Source organism: Phoca vitulina, unplaced genomic scaffold (genome assembly GCF_004348235.1).
Source record: "Phoca vitulina isolate PV1807 unplaced genomic scaffold, GSC_HSeal_1.0 scaffold37, whole genome shotgun sequence".
NCBI classification, from domain to species: Eukaryota; Metazoa; Chordata; class Mammalia; order Carnivora; family Phocidae; genus Phoca; species Phoca vitulina.
The window spans coordinates 12,975,930-12,996,202 of NW_022589740.1; the positions used below are offsets into that span (position 1 = coordinate 12,975,930).

The 20,273-nt window shown below is 39.7% G+C and overlaps 1 protein-coding gene across 1 annotated transcript in view; it reads right to left on the bottom strand.

Moving 5' to 3' along the window:
* Positions 1-19,697, bottom strand: part of ALDH1A1 (aldehyde dehydrogenase 1 family member A1) — a 55,303-nt gene extending 35,606 nt beyond the window's left edge. The window contains exons 1-2 of the mRNA XM_032427528.1: positions 19,594-19,697; positions 6,774-6,878 (exon numbers count right to left, since the gene is read on the bottom strand). Coding sequence (XP_032283419.1) covers positions 6,774-6,878; positions 19,594-19,659 — 171 coding nt within the window. The 5' untranslated portion in view covers positions 19,660-19,697. The remainder of the gene's footprint in view (positions 1-6,773; positions 6,879-19,593) is intronic.
* Between the last annotated feature and the right edge of the window lie 576 nt (positions 19,698-20,273).

Consider the following 20,273-nt stretch of genomic DNA (forward strand, 5'->3'; position numbering starts at 1 on the left):
TTTATATGTTTTTGTTTTTGTTTTCCCTCAAATCAGTTGCAAACACCTTTTTTTTTTTTTTTTTGAGATGGAGAGAGCTTGAGTGTGAGGGAGGGGTGGGCGGGGCTGGCTGAGGGAGAGCGAGAGAGAGAATCTTAAGCAGGGTCCATGCCCAGCACAGAGCCCCATGAGAGGCTTGATCTCACAACCCCGAGACTGTCAATGAACTGAGCTGACATCAAGAGTCGGATGCTTCACCCACTGAGCCACCCAGGCTCCCCAGTTGCAAACAACGTAAAGGCATAGATTGTTCCAATGTTCTTTGGTATATAAGACTGGCCACTACACGGAGCTACATAAATTCCACAAATCATGGCCACATCTTAGGCCAGTTGGTTGGAAATTTTTGCAGAAGACATAATTTCCTTTGAGAATTCGAGGAGAAAATTGCATAAAATTTTCTTAAAGTTGCCCACAATTTAGCTGAACCCCATTCAAGAATGACACCTCCCCCAGTAGGAATCATGAACCTCAAGTAAATATCCCCCACCTTGGAGTATATTTCATTAAAAAGTCCCAAACTTAGAAGTCTGCAAATTAAAATACAAACAAACTATTTTTACAGCATTTATCACCACGCGAAGATGATCTGGGGCCAGTGAGATATTTTAGAAGTGTAATCTGCTTTGATTAAGTGATAACATTCACAGAGCACAAGCAAACATTCTTTCACTATAATACATCATACACTTGTTTATCTCACTGCCTAACTTTTGAGAGAATGATGAATATATACAATAAAATATATGCATTATTACTCACCGTTCCTGAGAAATACGTATATAGTCTTATTGGGGGTACTCAGTTAATCACATTGATTGTTTATATTTGGATATTGTTTTATGCCATAAGTTCTAACTTTTTCCAAGTTATATTCAGACAGCAATGTTTGGAAAAAACCCCACAAGAATCTGAAATTGCCAGTGTGATCTATGGATACCACAGCTTATAAAATATATGCTGCTCTGTGTTTAAACAGATCTGTGTGACACAGCTTTCATTTGGATCCTTCTGCTCAGTGTTCTGCCAACGGCCTTAGCCAAGTACAGTTTATCAGAGGCATCCTGGCCTCTCAAAGGAATATGAAAAAAAAATGGCTTCAAGATATCTAACTCTGCCATATGGAAAACACATTCTTGAAATAAAGACTTTCTTGTGGTTGTGTCCTTTGTGCCATAATCCTCCTTTTCTCATAATCTTCTATTTTTTATCTTGCAGACACAGAAGTAGAGTAATGATAGTTAATACATAGATTTGGAACAAAACAACCCAGGTTTGAATTCTGGTTCCTCATCTATTAGCTCTATGAGTTTTGAGACATCCATCCACCCAACCATCCATCCACCCAACCATCCACCCATCCACCCAACCATCCATCCACCCAACCATCCATCCATCTATCCATCCATCCAAAAATTTACTAAACACTATACTGTAAATCTTGGTATCAGGCTGCTAATGATCAAATCGTGAAGACAGGAGATTGTCCTTTTGAAAATTAAATAAGGTAACACTAGAAATACATGTTCTATGTGACAGACATGACTTTGAGCGTTCATTAAGTGATAGCAAGGGCTATCATAGTTGCGGCAAAACAGGCAAAACCACCTTAAAATAACTCCCAGCAGTTCTAGTATATTTTAATCTTTCCTTTCAATTTTCTCTACCGTGTATTATTTTAGGCTGTTATTATCTCATTGTTGCTTGCCTTCCCAAGCCATTCTCTTCTCTCCTCCACTGTCTTGCTAATTGCCACCAGGCTAATCTTCCTCAAACAATTTTATGTGATCACTTTCCCTTTCAAATACTTGCAACTCCCTTTGTCTATGGTCCTGAGGCCACACTCTTCTTTCTGATTTTTAAGACCCAACATTTTTGGGCCCCACCTCACCTATCTAAACTTGTCTTTACATTTTTTTTTCTACTCCGTCTGGCCCAACTGCTTCTCACCTTTGTTCCTGTAACTCTCCTTGCCTAGGATGTTCTACCAGCACACCCCGCTATTTTCAAAATTCTACATATTCTTTAAGACCAACTATCACAACCTACCTAAACCCTTACCAGCCTAATCCAGCTTGATGTTAGCTACTAGTCAAGAGCTTGCTAAGTCCCAGGCACTAAGTGAAGCCTTCTGTAACCCCCAGTTACTAAGACAATTAAGCACCGAGGACTTTGTTTTACAGGACATGAAATCCAGCATGAGATCTATCAACCAAAATTTGATCCCACATCTGGCTCCCAAATCCAGTTTTATAGCTCTGCAAGACATCCTGGTAGTGACCTTTGCAATGAATATTTATTGCTATCTGTGTTAAAAGCTATAATATTCCTTACTAGTCTGGGCCTACAATAGGCAGTTAGTAAATATTTAATAATTTAATTACCTATCTTTTAAACTCATCATGTTACAGTGATTTTATAGAAGAGTGCTCCTGATATAGATAATTTGCTTATATTGACATTCACATCTTAAATCATATTTTAATTGATTCCATTACATAATAAAGCTTTTACATTAACCATATTAGGCTTAAGGGTTTTTTGTTGTTGTTTAAATTCTACGAATAGTATTTCTTGGATTCTTACTCCAGGACTAGCATCCCCAGGGACATAATTTTTTAATCCACCAGCAAACAATGTGGCAAATTAACTCAGATTTGCCACCGTCAATAACACTTTTGCCTTAGAGGGTTTTAAATGTTCCTTTTTTTGAAGTTCGGATGATGAAACACCAAAGGCCTCTTGAACATAGTTAAGGAAGGACAAACTTTTCTATCACTCCCAGGCTGCACATTTCCATATTAGATCCATTCCAATTTGGAGAAAATAGTTATCAGACCAGTTTTACTTTTACACCTGTCATAAGCACTTACTTTAATGGACATTTATTTTTATCCCCCCCAATTATTTGTTAGGTCATGCTTAGTATTAAAAGCAGTTTTCAGGATTAGTCAATATAGCCTAAAAGAGCCATTGAAGTGAAAAGAAAACAGTTCCCACCCACATTTGTGCTTTGCTTTGTAACCTCCATTCATTCTCATTCCTCCTCTTTTCTTTTTAACACCATTGAAAGGCGGTATATAGCCAATTGTTAGCTCCATTCTACTCATAAATTAAATCCCTAAAACCTTTTGGCTCATTATCTAAAGAGTCAGTTCCAGAATATTAGGTTTACGGTGACTATGTAATTTACTCAATTTGTACCTTTCACTAAGCAATGTTAGAAGTTCGTGCACATTTGTCCGCAAAATTGTGAGAAGAGCAATCATTATTTAAAACCAAACGTCAGTAGATTACTCCAAAAGAGAACAGGATGACAATAACACTATGAAGCAAACAGTGGCTTACCCTGAACGTTTATATCATAAACAACCGAACTCAAGTGATCGAGCATCTAGCAACTTGATTAGCATTGTGACCTGATTCGAAGCTTTGCTGGATGTTAATGAGTATTCCTGAGCTACGTTTGCACAGACAATGCTGCTCCGCTCTGAGTTAATTGCCAATAAGCACACAGCAAAAAAAAAAAAAAAAAAGAAAAAAAAAAATGACAACTATTTCTAAAGCTTCAGGTATGATCATCAGCTCCCCCTCACTACACTTTAGGAAGAAGGTAAATCCCGCCAACATTGCCAAGAAAAGTCCTCAGATGTCCTGCCTGACAAGGTTTCAGCTGGAACTCCAGGCACGGATTTGTTTTACTGATGAAACTAAAGCTGCAAGCCCGTGGCAAAGAGAGATGCCCAAGACACCAGAGCCAGAGTAACAAGAATACGTGTTCTTCTGTTAATTGCCAACTGCAACCAGCTCTGCAGTCTTACTCCTGAGTAGCATTTATACCTCTGGAGAGAAGGAGCAGGCAGCTGTCAGGGGCTCAGACGTAGCTCACCTTGCCCTTTATTGCTTCCCTCACCTACCCTGGGTGGCCAGAGCCACTCGAGCAACTAGAAGGACATTTGATGTAATGCGGGGCTGGAATGTAGTGTTGGGTAGATCTCCAGTAGTCTCTGATAAAAAGTCATTTCTCTGTTGAATAGGAAGAACGCAGGTTTCTCTTCTTTCTAAGAATGGCCCAAAGGACACAGTCTTCTGGGTCTCCTAAAACACGTTGCCAGGGATCATCAGTATTCTCTGCTCAAGTTTGGTCTTGTAACATTTCCTAGGGGGTGCGGCGAGATTATCACAGTGCAGGTTCCAACTCCAACTTTCTTACTTATCAAAGTCCATGCCCCCTATCAAATGCTAACACAATTTAATGGTTTAATACCTTCATTCAGGAGTTCTCCAAGTATATTCTACCACCCCCACCCCAACCAGTAACATCAGCATCCCCTGAGGATTTGTCAGAAATGCAAATGCTCAGGCCCCACCCTAGAATTATTGAAACAAACTCTAGGGGTGACCCAGCTACCTGTGTTTCAACAAGCCTTCCAGGGAATCAGGTGCATGCAAAACTGTGAGAAACACTGCCTTAGTCAGTAGTTAATTTAGTACCAGATTCCTAGGATGAGGTGTGTGTGTGTGTGTGGGGGAGGGTATATGGAAACTCAGAGCTTGATGGAGGATTTTTACATATGATTTATGTAATTTCATTTATCCATTACCTGTAGCATGTGAGACACTGAAAAGTATAAAGGTAAAATGTAGTGTCGATCTCTACAAGAAGCAGCCTGTCTCAGACAAATTAAACGATACCCATATAACACAGGGCTTATAATATAGATAAAGATGATATTCTGCACTGGCACAGAAGAGAGCTAGTCTACCTGGGAAATTTGAGGGGCTTTAAAGAAGTATAAGACCCTACAAGACCCTATAAGCTTTGTTATGTGCCTGGCACTGTTAAAACACTTTACATCTTTTTTTTTTTTTTTAAGATTTTAATCTGTTTGAGAGAGACAGAGAACGAGCAGGGGGAACAACAGAAGGAGAGGGAGAAGCAGACTCCCTGAGCAGGGAGCCCAGCATGGGGCTCGATCTCAGGGTCCTGGGATCAAGACCTGAGCTGAAGGCAGATGCTTAACCGACTGAGCCACCCAGGCGCCCTGACATCTTTTCTTATTTAACCTCCCCCAAGTTTTTCCTATCTCGCCATTACACCACAAGGAACCCAAGCTTAAATAGGGTCAATAAAATGTGGAACATCTGTGCTCTGTCTACAGCTAATGATTGGAACGAGGCCCCAAGGACCGTACCTTGACCCTGGCAGTCACGGTGGCTGTGAGCGGCATGCACTATTTGGACCGTGATTCTGGGCATGGTGAGGGTGAAACTCCTCCATTGATGGAGTGGCCTGAGAAAAGGCCAAAAACAAGAGGGTTTTTTTCTGTTTTTGTTTTTTTCCCAGAGGCCAGTGAGAATCCCATGAAGAATTTATGCACGGATGAACTCTGGTATGTACAGAAAGTGAAGTCTGAAAGTAGGTGACATGTGTTCTCCACTCCATTCTGCATCTACTTCTCAAGCTGTCGACCCCTCGGGTTAAACTCCGCATGCTTGCCCCTTGAGGCACGGATCTTATGTCTTCTGGTAATACTGCCACCTGAATCTGGGGACTTCTCTAAACCCAAACGAGCCCCTGGGGTCTATGGCTATCTTAGAATAAATCTGCAAGGCTTAATGCCTTTAACTAGGGATCTCATCACGTGGGGAGAAGGTTATGAAAGAATGGGAACTGGGCAGGAACATGGAACTGAACACTGGGTCACAAAAGGTATTATCCTTGGGGAGCTATCCGGACTTCATCTTTCAATGGTCTTTTTATGTAGCAAAATAATTTACCTTTTAATACCTTGTAGGACAGAGATTTCAAGCTTGATAACATTTGGACAACTGAAGACTGAGAAACACATTCACATTTTAAGGTACATGCTCAGATGAAAAATCGGAAGGCTTTCATTCTCCTCACGCCCCAGGCTGTTTCATATTGTCCTATCTCACTTTTATAATAATCACAAGGTAAGGCAGCCCTCCCTCCCAGTCATAGACTCTGGGGTCAGAAGGACAGCATTTGACTACTGATTTTGTTATTATTATTCTTTTTATTTTAAAAATTTCATTATTTATTAGCAATGTCCCCTAATGTAAATTAGTCAACCTGTCCATTCTGCTATTTCGTTATCATTTGTGAAAACAGCTACAAATAGTAGCTTTCCCATCGAGATGCTTGAGGATTGAATTAACATTTAGAATTAAAAAAATAATAATGATATAAGTGGTTTTTGTTGCTGGTGGTATGATTAGCTAGAAAGCAACAATACATTTAATTCATGGTTCAATTTCTGTGATTTTAAAATTCAATTTTTCAAGGTACCAATTCAATGATTTTTAAGGAAATAATTTGGCAAAATATTGTTTCAAACGTTCTATCTTATTTCCTTTAGTTTCATTTTGCAACTTAAAAAAAGAACAATTTTATACGAATAAAGGATTTCTCTGCTTTATAAATCAATGACTAATAATATGTAGTCTGTTTATATAATAAACCCAAGTATTATTTAAACTGAAGAACAAGCAAAGAGAAATAGCATGAAAAAAAAAATCAGCACAACATCCAGGACCATGGGCTCATCATCATCACATGGCTACTGAGAACCCTGATGTACCAAGAAAAATTTCCCCGATGGCCCCAGAAAGGGTAATTTCATGACCTGTTTACTTCCAAGTTGTGGTGGGATTGGGAGCGCAGCATGGAGGGAAACAAAGAAAGCTAGCATAAGTGCTGGGAAACCCACCTTATCTCCTTCTTCTACTTCACAGAGTTTCTCCTCAGTTGCAGGATTAAAGACAGGAAACTTCTTGCCACTCACTGAATCATGCCACTCATTGTTTATGAAAATCTGTAGAGAGCGAGAGAAAGGAGGTAACAACCCTTTGAATATGCAGAAATTTGAGAAATTCTTTTATAAACTTAGAGCATTATAAAATGCTTAAGTGAGGCCAATGTCAAAACCTTCACATACCTTCCCCCCAAGGTATTTTTGGCTGTTCAAGACGTTTTACACACGCATACACACATGCATGCGTGAGCACACACATATTAAAATAAAGTAATACTGTGAAATTACGCTGAGGTACGAGGTCATGTCAACCCTGGAAAATACAGACTGGAGAAAACCTTCTAGAAAAAGTGCTTTTGCCTGAGTTTGAGGCAAGAGCAGAGGCTTTGGTAGCTTTAATCTTTATTAATCCTAATTTTTCACTTCAGATTCTGAGCATCCTCCTGATGGGCTGCTAGTGATTTGGTATCGTAAGTGACTGTTTTCTGATCCTTTATTTTACTCTATTAAAGGTAGCTTGGAGGACAGTTTTAAAAGAAGTTTGCTTAGAAAGAAAATTGGCGGGCGCCTGGGTGGCTCAGATGGTTGAGCGTCTGCCTTCGGCTCAGGTCATGATCTCAGGGTCCTGGGATCGAGTCCCGCATCGGGTTCCCTGCTCAGTGCAGAGCCTGCTTCTCCCTCTCCCTCTCCCTCTGCCACTCCTTCTGCTTGTGCTCTTCTGTCTATCTCTCTGTCAAATAAATAAATAAAATCTTTAAAAAAAAAAAAGAAAGAAAATTGGCTAGTGACATGTTTTCACTGACTTTTTCCAGGCATAAGGGTTTTATTCTTTTAAAGAGATTATCTAATCATGGATTTGTCCTCAGATGAAATCAGGCACTAGATTTCTTAGTGATATCTAAGAGACATGCATCTAAAGAGACAGAGGGGTCTAGAAACATGGAATGTTGTTCTGTGTATAAAAGAATGGCAATACATAAAAGTGTGTTAGTATGTCATTTAAAAAGGCTTGAGTTTCAACTTTTGCTGCCCTGAATTTCTGCTTCATTATGGAGCCTACTAGGGCTTCGATAGGTCATTCAGCTTTTCCGAGAGTAAAAATGTTTTACAAAGCCTAATTAAGAAGCAGTGCTTTTGCGATAAAGTTATGTTTTGTTTCTGGCAAAAGCCAGAATTTCTTCTCCCTCCTCTCATTTCATTATTTCTTGTTTATTCTCCTTTTTCTTTATTTTTGAAATATAAATATTATCATAAGTATGCTATTGAACTTTATGTATTACAACTTTCTGTTAGATTTGTTATTACAACGTGAATTAGTCTATTTAAATGTGAATCACAGGGAATTGATACACCCAGTTTTAAATGAAGGGTGACATCTGCACTGGATTTTTTACATATATCTTAATCCAGACACCTCCCCTTACTTGATATTTAAAGATAAGTTATTAATAGTGCAGCCCTGAGGGAAAAAGTATTGAACAGCCTCCCCCCACCTCTCCCCCAAGGTTTAAATCTGTTGCTATACTAAACACAAATCAGTTAGCTATTAAAAATTCCCCAGTGGTGGCTATCAAGGTTATACATTTTTAGTTTAATTACTTAATATTATGTATGTTTGAAGTAACAGCAGTCTTTAAGTTAATCTGTGAGTTTATACTAACTTAGCTATTCTATCGAGTAGTGTCCATAACATAGCTTAATATTTAGTCACACTCATAAAATGTGTATTACCATGTATCCCTAAATGCTTAAGTAGAATTAAGTCTATATTCTGTGATTTACAACATTATTTAGACAGGCAGCCTGTTCTCCAAAATACTTCCCTGCTCTCCTAAGCTTCTATCACAAAACTTGTCACTTTTTTAAGAAGTCATTTTTAAATGTCTGCCTTCTCTCCTAGGTTGTAAGCTTGGTAAAATAAGGTCAAGGACGATGTTTGTCCAGTTTTCTGGTTTATCCTTAGCGTCCAATATAGTCCCAGTCCTCAAGTGATTTTCAGCTCCGTCAAGAATTCTTGAATAAGTAACTTAAAATTGAATCAAAGAACCGACAATCGAGTAGCTACACATGGATAAGATCTATAATGTTCTGCACATGGGCACACTATGATATTTGTGATTTGCTGAAAAAAAACAAAGGGAAGGATAAGCCTTCATATTTGCCTATTCACACCAATACAGTTATTCATGCGTCAAAACAGCATCAACCCAGTATTTACAGAAGTTCACAAAATTATAGTGCTAGCCTGGAATTGTCAGGAAAAAGATGTGAGCATGAGTAAATAAAGGGGAGGGGGTGCATAGCAGCTCAGATGAGGAGACTAGATGTCCAAGGACACGTACGTGGGGGTGTGGGAAAGGATAACGGGATACAAATGAAAACCATACAATTCCTATTGTCCTTCAAGAAAAACGTATTGGCATCTGAGTTCAACTTGAAGAAAGATAAATACAAATTAAAATACTGACTCGCCCAACATCTCTTAGGGTGAATCAGCATTCCACCTCTCATGAAAACATTTTGTAGAATCCTATAATTAGGCTTGAGGCAAGTGTTTTCCTTTATACATCTCTAGCCCTTCCTTTTTTGTACTTTTCTTCCCAAAGGTTGGCTGGGAAACATCTTAATCAACATGTTCCAAATGTAGCTCACTATCACCCCTCGCTTTATGCTGCTCTTTACCCCAGACTACAGTTCTATAATTTGCACATTCTCTCTTCTCCCTTTCTCTCTCTCTCTCTCACAAAAACACTTTCCCTCTCCTGTTAATGACACATACAATCCCTAGCCATCCTTTGGTATCATGCTGTTCTATACTATCACAAAAAAAAAAAAAAACAACCAAAAAACAAAAAACTCCCTGTTCTCCCCAACCCCCTACCTCTGCTTAATTGAAATTTAACCCCTTTCACCCCCCATTATCATAATCTTCCTAAGCCAACCCAATTCACATTTTGGCCACTCCTCAGAACACTTAGTTGGTTTTCCTAAGCATACGTGGCCCTATTATGCTTTTCCAACCTTTTATTTTATCTCCTCAGTTCACCCTCTACTTTGGCCTCATTCTATACCATGCCCTTCTGCTCCACACCTTTATTCATATTGTTCCTCAGATTGGAGTTTCACAATTTTCTTCTACTCATACTTCTAGTCTTGCTTCAAGTGTCACCTCCTCCTGAAGATTTCACTAGTTGGTCCAATTGGATTTAACCTCTTTTTTTCCCCTCTTTTCTGACACAGCCTTTCATATCCTGCTATTAAATTACTTATTATGTTCTGCCAAATAGTGAGTAAATACCTGAGACATCTGGAAGATACTGTGGGGAAGTGTGAGAGAGTGAGCCCTTGCCCTCAAGGGGCTTGTAATCAAAGAAGAGAGCATATTCACACCAAGATCAGCCAATAAAGGATTGAAGGTGTATGTAGGGTAAAGACCAAAGCAGTGCTTTAGTCAGTACATTGTGGAGTGGAACCCACAAAAAGGTAGGCAATGGGCCAGAAGAATGCATCCTTGAAGGACAGGATTGGATTGATGGAAAGAGCAAATGAGCAAAGAAGGGAACACTTTGGGATACATATAACACAGGAAAGAGATGAGCCCCAAGCAGAGTTTGTGGAAACAAGTCATAGATAAGTTTCGACGATGGAAAGGAAGCCAGTTCGTGGTGAATTTTGATCCACAGAGTGAGATGGTTGGACTCTATTCTGGATGTAATAAGGGATCGAATGGATGTTTGAGGAATGTTGATGTGAATGTACCCAAAATAGATTTGAAGTAGAGAGATCAGAAACCCAGGAAATTAGCCAGGAGAAATTTTCACATTCCAGGCATGCGTTCGTTCATGAGGATTGAGAGTAGATAGAGTGAGAGAGCAGTAAAGTCTGCAAATTATGAAATGTATGCTTTCTCCCCTAAACAGAAGCCTTTCAGCATAAAAACACAGAACTCAGCATAGTGAGATGACCAAGATGGTATTAAGGGCCAAGTATTGCACCCTCCTTTTCTTCCCCTTTTATTTTGTTTTAATTTTGTGGGCTTTACATTTGACATTTGCCTTTCAGCTAACTGTGTGACCAAACGTTTGTGAAAAATCATCCTTCCTGTTATATAAAATGGTTATGTGGTGAAGTATAGGCTAATGGATGTTTGGTATAATCATTATGAAACCTATTTTAGGCCTGTTGAAATGATCTGTCATGGTGACAACCTCATTTTCCATTTGCTGTTTGCCTTTAGCAAGTTTAGCGGGAAAGGGATCATCCCATAAAAGTAGAAAAAAAAAATCTTGGGTCCCATTTAACTACTATATGAACTACATTCCACTTATGAGTTTCAGACTCAGGATACTTTTGAATAATATATGTACACTAGATCTCAGCTTAAAGTTCATAATATTGATTGGGAATTATAGATTCCTATGCATGCTCTTAGATATCACATGCTTCTTATTGGGGGAAACAATCAATGGGAGTGTTGAGGAAACTTAAAAATTGATTTTTATTCTTTAAATTTTAGATATGCCAGCCTTTAAGGGAGGCATCATGACCTTTGATTAAAAAAAAAAAAAAGTGGCTGCTTCCTGAATGCAGTTTAATGTCTAAGAATAAGTCATAATTTGGGGGGAAAAAAAACCTTTCCAGAGTAAAAATGATTATGTCTTCATGTGATTGGTATAAAGCCACAATTCTAAATAAATAAGCCCTTTCCTCAAAATATTTCTGGCTTGGTTCAAGCTGAATTTAACTAATAGGCAAAATGAAACCTATTAGCTTTGCCTGTTGGTATAAGATTTTGGAACCTGTTGGCTTAAAGGGGAGAGAGCCCCCGACTCCCTCCAGTAAATATTCAGGGTGCCCTAAATTCACATCATCTCTTCAGGGCTGCGACAGGGCCAGTGGCTCTAGATCCTAGAAGGGAATCCAGTGCTTTCTTGGTGGCAGAGAGATTTTTAACAGATCACATTTTCAGTGCACGGAGGATTTCTCTTAAGATATGCCAAGGGTGAGGAAGGTGATGGAATTCTCCATATTATGTCTCCCGTGTGAATTTTCAAACTTGAGAGCCTGGGTCACAGCATGGGGAGGGGTGGGTGTTGTTGTAAATGGACAAGAAAGGCTGCGTGCTGTAAATATGTAAACCTTTTCTCAGCATTAGGCACTTAGACTTTGGGGGGTGGGGGGTTAAGTAACAAAATGGAGGATGAATAATGAGAGGACGAACTAAAGTCAGGGAGAGGTGTTAAACATTTAAAAGAATCATAGCTAGATCTCTGGCAACTACGTTCATCCCAAGTCCTGAGGCAGTAAAGCAAAATGTTGAGACTGAAAGTAAAAAAAAAAAAAATCTAAAAGGAAATTAAGGAGGAAATAACAGATGGGAAGAAAATATTTAACTCGAGTCAAAGGAATGAAAACAAAACAAGAGTGACCAAAACAAAAGTGGGAGAAATAAAATTCTCCTTTCATTTCTGTTTTATATTATAGTCTGACTTCAGTAACATGAATGTATACTCTTATTTTCTTGTTTGAAAAACCTCCCAGCTTTTTCAACTAGGGAAAAGAAAAGATGCTAACGCATGTCTGTTTTGAGCCACATCTTCCCTACATCCCACAGATGACAAAAACACGTGTCAAGGATTTCTGTACACCATGCATACCCTCTATCAAAGAGGTAAGATGTAGATGCACCAGAAAGTTCTATACATTTTTTATATTTCACCATATCAAGATTCAACAATACGATTGCTTGCATATAAGCCTACTTCCTTCTAAAGAACGTGCCAAATAGAGAGCATAATTCAGTTATTTGTTGTTTGTATTCTTTCAATTTCTTATTAAGTATCAGGAAAACAGTGGAAATAGTCACATGATGGGATCTGGGTCTGGGGGGCGTGGGGTGGGTGGGTAGTTATTCAGGCAAAGTTTTGCGATCTGTGATATTTATCCAGATTCCTAGGAAACAAATTTCCATTAACAATTTCAACATTACAACAAAGTCATCAGGTAGAGATATGATGATATATAATCAGAAAATCAAATATGAAAAACACTTCACATCCCTTGCAAACAATGGTTGTGGGAGGTTTTGATACACACATGTACTCAAGACATAACCATGTTCTGGAATCCGGGGTCACACAAATATCTACTTCTCGGGGTGCCTGGGTGGCTCAGTTGGTTAAGCGACTGCCTTTGGCTCAGGTCATGATCCTGGAGTCCCGGGATCGAGTCCTGCATCGGGCTCCCTGCTCAGCGGGGAGTCTGCTTCTCCCTCTGACCCTCCCCCCTCTCATGCTCTCTCTATCTCATTCTCTCTCTCAAATAAATAAATAAAATCTTAAAAACAAAACAAAACAAATATCTACTTCTCTGATTTGTCTATTAGTAGTGGTTTTAATCATGAAACAACTACTGCTCCTGTTCTTTTGAACATGGTTCTATGTTGCTACTGAAATTTGGTAAATGTATAAGATATTTGGCCACAATTATACTAGTGTCATGAAAACCCAAACCGCCACCACCACCACCACCCCAAGCCAGATAATTGCTACTTTGAGACCAGTGTATCGCCATGCTATCAATGTCTGTATTCCCATGAGGTTTCTTTTATGCGGATCTGTATTATATCATTCCAAGCACTACCCATGCCATTTCAGAGGCATTACCTTAACTTTGGGTTCCTCTTCAAAGGAGCTGTTTCTCATAATCCTTAAGAGTTTTCTCACCCAGCCCTCTCATTCTGGCAAGCAGTTAATGACAAATTCAGTAAGTGAAGTCCAGTTTAAAGAAATCACGTGAACACTTGCAGTAGTGAGACTCCTTATGAAATTGGGCTAATACGATCTTGAGAGCATGTGTTATTTACTTTAGGATTGCTACTGATTAGGTTCCTTGGAGCAGGCAGGTGCCATAGAACAAAACAATCTGCCAAGACACCAGTCCTTGGAGATGAGCTAAAACATTGCATTTGCAGTGAAGGGTTACCTCTCAGGAGCAAAATCAATGGTTGGTCCCACCATGGGTTTGTGACCACCATCTGGTTCCTGTTGGACTCAGGCACTCTCTGAAGGGGAAGGTAAGTGAATCTGACCTGGCTGGTTGTGAATGGGTTTCTGAGAGAAAGAGGAAGTCTGGTCCCTAAGTAACTAGATGGTGGTCATTGCAGGTAAAAATATGAGGTTGACCCTAAACTATTGGACCATTGCTGCTGGTCAACAGACCACTCTTGGAGTGGCATCAGCAAAATCTGGAAGCCTGTTAGACATGCAGAATCTCATACCTCACCTCAGGCCAAAAGAATCATAATTTGCATTTCAACAAGAAGCCTCCCTGATTCACGTGCGTGTTCAAATTCAAAAAGTGCTACTCTAGAGTATCTCTCTCTTGTTGGACCACCTGTCTGGGGATTTAGTGCCCAAATCATACCTCTTCTCACATCATCCAAATTTCCACTCTCAATCGGAGTAAGGGATGAACGGTACAAATGAAGCAATAGGTCTGAAATCACTTGTTACTGACAATCCAGTGGGATTCGAGTACTACCACACTTTTTGGTATGCGCCTCCTAATGGCTGTGTGACCTGGAGCAAATCACCTAACATCTCTGAACTCAGGTTCCTCAGCTTTAAAATGGGACACTACTAACATGTTCTAACTCTTCCAGTGGCTCATTATGAGCCTCAGATGAGATCAATAGATGAAAGCAGTTTTAAACTATGGCAAGCGTCGAAAGTAGTCATTCCACGTACATTGGGAGTAGAATAACTGGAGAACTGTGGGAGTCATCTTGGGCAGGAGAGGGTTAAAGAGAGCCTGCACCAAGCGCCTAATAAGCACTGGGCGTTTTCCACAAATTACTTCACTTAATTCTCAGGCCACTTTCCAAGGTAGTTATTATTATTCCCAATTTACAGACAGGGGAACTGAAACTCAAGGAGATTAGAAGCTTGGCCAAGGTCATAGCATTAAATAAGTAGAAGAGCTGGAACTCAAAGCCCGGTTTATCTTGTTAAGCCACTGTACCTCCCAATCAGCCAGCTATTTGTCCATCTGCTTCCAAGCCAAAAGCAAACAAAATATGGCTTCAGTCAGAAGGGAGTTAAAAACATTTCCCAAATGAAAGCCCTGCTTTAAGCACCCCTTGGCGTGGTTTCCCTCCTACAAAATTCACCACGCAGTCTGGCCACAGCCTTTATCTCCAGCCTCACCTGGTCTGTTCTCGGCCTCCCTCACTTTACGACAGCCGGGGCAACTTTACGACAGCCGGGGCAACTTTACGACAGCTGGGTCAACTTCATGACAGTCGTGGCAGCCCTTTTGATGGTTCAGTGAACGCAGCTGGCTCTTGCCTGCAAACATCTTTGCAGGTGCCATTACTTCCGGATCTTTATTTCCCCTCCCACCACCCCGCCACCCGCCTCGGCTCTCCACGGTCATTTTGTGCTCTGCATCCCTCAAGTGCCCCTTAATGTCCCTTTCTTAAAGACACCTTCCCTAAAAGCTCATGGAAAGAGAGCTCTTCCCCTCATTTCTTAGCTTTCACTTGCCCTCTCTTTAGCATTTACCATAATTTATGATTCAGGTATTCACATACTTGCTTGTTTTCTTCACCCTCCAGGAACATAAGCTCCCTAAACCCTATTAGCCTTCTTCTACCATAAGACCAAGCACAGAGTGGTTATTCAGTGACTTGTTAACTACATGGAAGGAAAAACGGGAGATGGGAGTGAAGAGAATGGGGTAGTGGGAAATGCACGTGGCCTGAATTTGTTTGCTGTAAGAATCTAAAATCGCTAGGCGATAATGGTGCTTAGCATATAGTATGCAATGATTCATCGCTCTTCCCTATCAAAAAGATATCTTTAACCGCAATGTGTTAAACAACCATACCAGAAATCTAGGAATCTCTTACTCCATCCAAAAGTTACTCCATAGGAGCTGAAAAAACATAGTTCCCATAGAAATGGCACACCTCTTTCCAAATCCTCTACATCGCTCCTCTCCCAGCCCAAGCCCCACCTTTTCAATCAAACCAGAATGTCTGTTTGCTTCCAGTCTTCCTTATTGTTCTCCTCTTTTTCTAAGTTGGCAGCCAACTTCTTCCTGTTGGCCTGGGAACAGCTGAGCAGCAGCTGGAAAGCCTCATGGTCATGTCCCCTCCAGGAATCAGGAATGGACAAAAGAGAGTCAGAATAAAGGACAGAATAAGATTCCAGCAAGTCCACGTCCCCATGTAACAATGTTGATCTTAGACAAGCCACTTGGTGTGAGAGCTCAGACTGGCCCCATTCGAAGTCTAGTTTTGTCACTTTCTAGCTGTATGATTTAAGGCATGTTACCTAGCCACTCTAGTCCTCAGTCTCCTCATCTACAAAGCAGGAAGAGGAACCTCCTCATAGGGTTATCTTGAGAAGTAAATAGAGTCATTGCAAAGAACTTAAGCAGTCATTGGTATAGAGTAACCACAATGAATTTTAGCTGTAATTATTTCCTGTGTGTATGTGACTGTGTCTGTCAGTTTATGAAATGTCATTAGCAGATGAAAATCTTTTCTAGTAGGAACATCCTAATGTTCAATGAGTTAAGTTTAGGAGTTAAGTTAAACTTTTTGGGGTTTTAATCCTGTCTGAGAAAGCTTGTCTTCTTGAATTTTCTATTTGTCTTTTTTTTTTTTTTTAATTTATTAAGGTTAAAAAAAAATACTGTTGTGAAGGGAGAATGGAAAATGAAGTTACCGAATCGTTTAAGAGAACATTTTTGATCCCTGAAATCCTGGATAAACTCTTGGAACTTTGCACCAATGAGATCCTTGTCAGGTGGGGCACGACTGTGCAAGAAAGAATGGCAGGAAAGCTAGGAGAAAAGAACGAGATGAGAGGAACGCTCACGAGAGAAAATAGGTCTCGGAAAGACTGAGTAAAAGAGGATTCTGGAAAATTGGAAAGAATTCAGAAAAAGAAACAGGACTGGGGTAGCCAACGTTAATCAATCACTTCCCATGTGTCAGGCACTATTTCAAATGCTTTATATGCATTAAACTCATTTAATGCTTTCATCCACCTTAGGAAATTGGGACCTTTATTATTCCCATTTTACACGTAAGGAAACTGAGGCAGAGAAAGGTAATGCAGTTTGCCCAATGATCACAAAAGTTTTGAAGGAGCTCTTCATTTAAAGGCTCAATAAAATGGATGATCTGGCAGATGTGGGATTCATTTAGAACTGGAAAGGAAGAAAATGAGGTTAGAAACGGGATCCAAGTTTATGTGGATTTATAATGATGTTATTGAGCTTTTAAATCCTAAAAACATCTGCATCATTTTAGAAACTATTTCTTAACCCTGATCTCTGTTTTATCCACCCCAACAACAACAAAAACCTAATCAGACTGTACTAGAGAGTAAGTCATAAAAGATAGGCAACAATGACTTCCTTTGGGTGAAAAGCAGTCTCAAATTTGAGAGCATGTAGTTCTACCAAGGCTGTAATAATTTTCTGTTACTCAACCCTGCTTGTCTCTTCCCTCCTCCTTGCCCCAAGGACCAATATATTTCTAGAGATAATAACGAAGGACATTAGCATGGTAAGAGAAAAATATAATAGAGTTTAGGGGCTGGCCATAGAAGGTAATCCCACAGACACTATAAAATCCTTGCTCACTTGGTTTGCAACCAGGAAACTTTGTGAATAACTGTCGTTTTTCTAACCCCTCTTGCAAGTGCAAATCCAATACAATTCTTCAGTGGGGCACAGTAAAAAGCAAATGCAAAGGCATTTGAAAAAGCTCACCCATTTAGATTTAATTACATACATAACTGCTGTCCTCCCAAGTGTAAAAATGCTGTAACCAATAAATCAGACAATAAAATGCTATCTGAGCAGAACAGATTTATAGAGAAGATGTGTGAGCAGTCAAAATTCACTCACTTGCATTGGGTGTTTCTACCCAGAAAGTTCTTAAACGCAAAAGCAAATGGCTGCTCTTTGAATCGTGCCTTCTTTTGAACACTTAGGTCCATCATTTTCCTTAGAGGGGTGTTCTCATGTAATGGCTTTGAAGTGAACAGCAGATTCCAATCTTAAAAACATCTCTCTGTGTTAAAGGATCATAGATCTGTGTTTGCACGCTAGATTTTAAGGACCATCTCATTTGCCCATTACTGTTTCTTACATGCTCAATTTATAGCTACCAAATGAAGCATAATTTAGTAGAAAGAATATTTCACTTTAGAGCTTCCTCAAGATACACGTACGGAGAAGACTGTAAACTTCTGCAGAGCCAAATTTTTAAAAATGTGACATTCAGACTACCACAATATCTTCCCAAGTATTTTCATAGAAAAAAAAGACTCTGTAGTAAGAGTAATGAAATAATTTTCAGTCATTGCCAATGATTTTGATGTTTATAAAATGCATTCTAAAATGTGCCTGCTTTAGATTGAAATTTCTTGTGAATGACCAATTTGGAGTAAGAAAGTTGGGAAGACTGGAGTCTTGTCATCTTTTCAGGCACACCTTTGCCAAGGGTAAATTATTGGAGGGTATGGACTCACCACATTTCCCATATTCTCATTTGGAGTAAAACTAAATGAAAAAAAAAATGTTTTCTTTTTTAATAAAGCCTCATAAAAACAATACCTTACTATACCTTATAGCTGCTGATCAACCATGTTAAAGGCACAATCTGATCTCTGCTGACACTTTCCTAAGGAAAAGAACCAGTCAGCTGAGCAATTTCCTCATTTTGCTTATGAAAATGAAAATGTAACTGACCCTAGGATTTCAAAACCATCCATGGTTACAAGTAAGGGAGTAAATAAGTACTAGCGGGGCTTTTACTTTATCATGAAATTACATTGCTATTGATTTTTCATTGGCAAATTCGGAAGGCAAAATCGCTCTCCCTGAGTTGGAAGGGTTCCTTTCTTACCTTGCATTCGGCAGTGTACCATAAAGCCAATTTTAAGTGATTTTGTTCAGATTGGTTTGTTTGTTTTGTCTGTTTTTTCTGGGAGTTCTAGACTCTGACAGGAGAGCAGGCATATAACAATGTGAAACAAAGTTCAGAGATACTTTTGAACGACTCAAACAGGATCCATTTCCTCGTTCTCCCTAGCTTGTGGATTTTTTAAGTCTGGATCTGGCTCCTGCTCTTGTTTCTCTAAATATTTATCAGTTAACAATTACGCATCTGCTCCAATGGCAACAAACTTGGCTGAAGAGAGAAATAAGAATGCTTTCCTTGCCCCAAATATGCTAAATAATGCAAGTCCATTTGGAGTTTTTGAAACAGTAGAAATTGTCAGAGGTAGGTCCTTTGATTTTGACACTCACTAAACATAGAAAAACCATGTTACTTCAGCATGCGGTTTCTCCTTTAAAGAAAAAAAAAATCATTTCCTATTTGTTTGGCTCTTTCCAGTAAGTTTTTCTAGTAAGTATTTGCCTCTCTTATCGTACGTGCTGAGCAATGCTGAAGTTAATAGAACTGCTTAGTAAAGTCCACTGAACCCTGGGGCAAGAACATTTCACACAGAAGAGAATTCCTTTCACTTAGACATATTTTAAGAAATAAACTTATGAAACGTTGCCTGATACGATTTAGAAATCATTATCTGATCAAGACACTAAGCCCAAACCTGCATTTTGCAAGCCTTTTATTTTTGTATTTGCCAAGGGCTCTTTGCACAAGTTTACTCACATTGACCTTTTATGCTTTCAACACATGTAGTTTTTATAAACCTGAGGCAAAGCAGCAAATATAAATTGTACTAACCTTCGTATATTTATATGTCAAATTGGTGAGTGGGACAGGTAAGTCTGGCATGCCTGAGGACGACATTTCTGGTTCGGCTCCAGGAACACAGGTGACAGGCTCAGCGATTTGGTTCTGATAGAGCACTTGGCTTTATTTGTTCCTTTTTATCTGCACGGGCTAAGGTCTATTTGCATACCGGACTATGATTGGATGAACAAACTCGGAGCGAAAAGAAAACGACACTACTTATTTGTAACACCTAGGGCAGGAAGCCCTTGACTTTAAACTTAAATCCTTAAGAAACCAGCGCTCCAGCGTTGAAACTGCAGCTGGAGACAGGGCACTATTTGCAGACGAATTAATTTACAAAGCCGAAACCTGCTATAAGGATATGCAGGGCGGCTGGTCTGGCCACTAAGGCCGGTTATGATTTTTTGGCTTTTCAGGCTTTTTATGCTACTGTGAAACTTTCCGTCCTCTGACAGACTTGGACTCAGAGAATTTGAGGATTGAAAAAAAGAGTCTCTAAGGGCACTTGTTCTCAGTGGACGCTGGTGAGGAGAGGTCCCTGGCCAGGTGTCTTCAGGACAATGCTGTCAGTGAATGAGCCCACTCCCAGAAAAGCAGAGTGGGAAGAGTCCCTCTGGAAAGACCCGAGCCCAAGTCTGCTTTACAAGATCCGACCAATCGAGTGTATT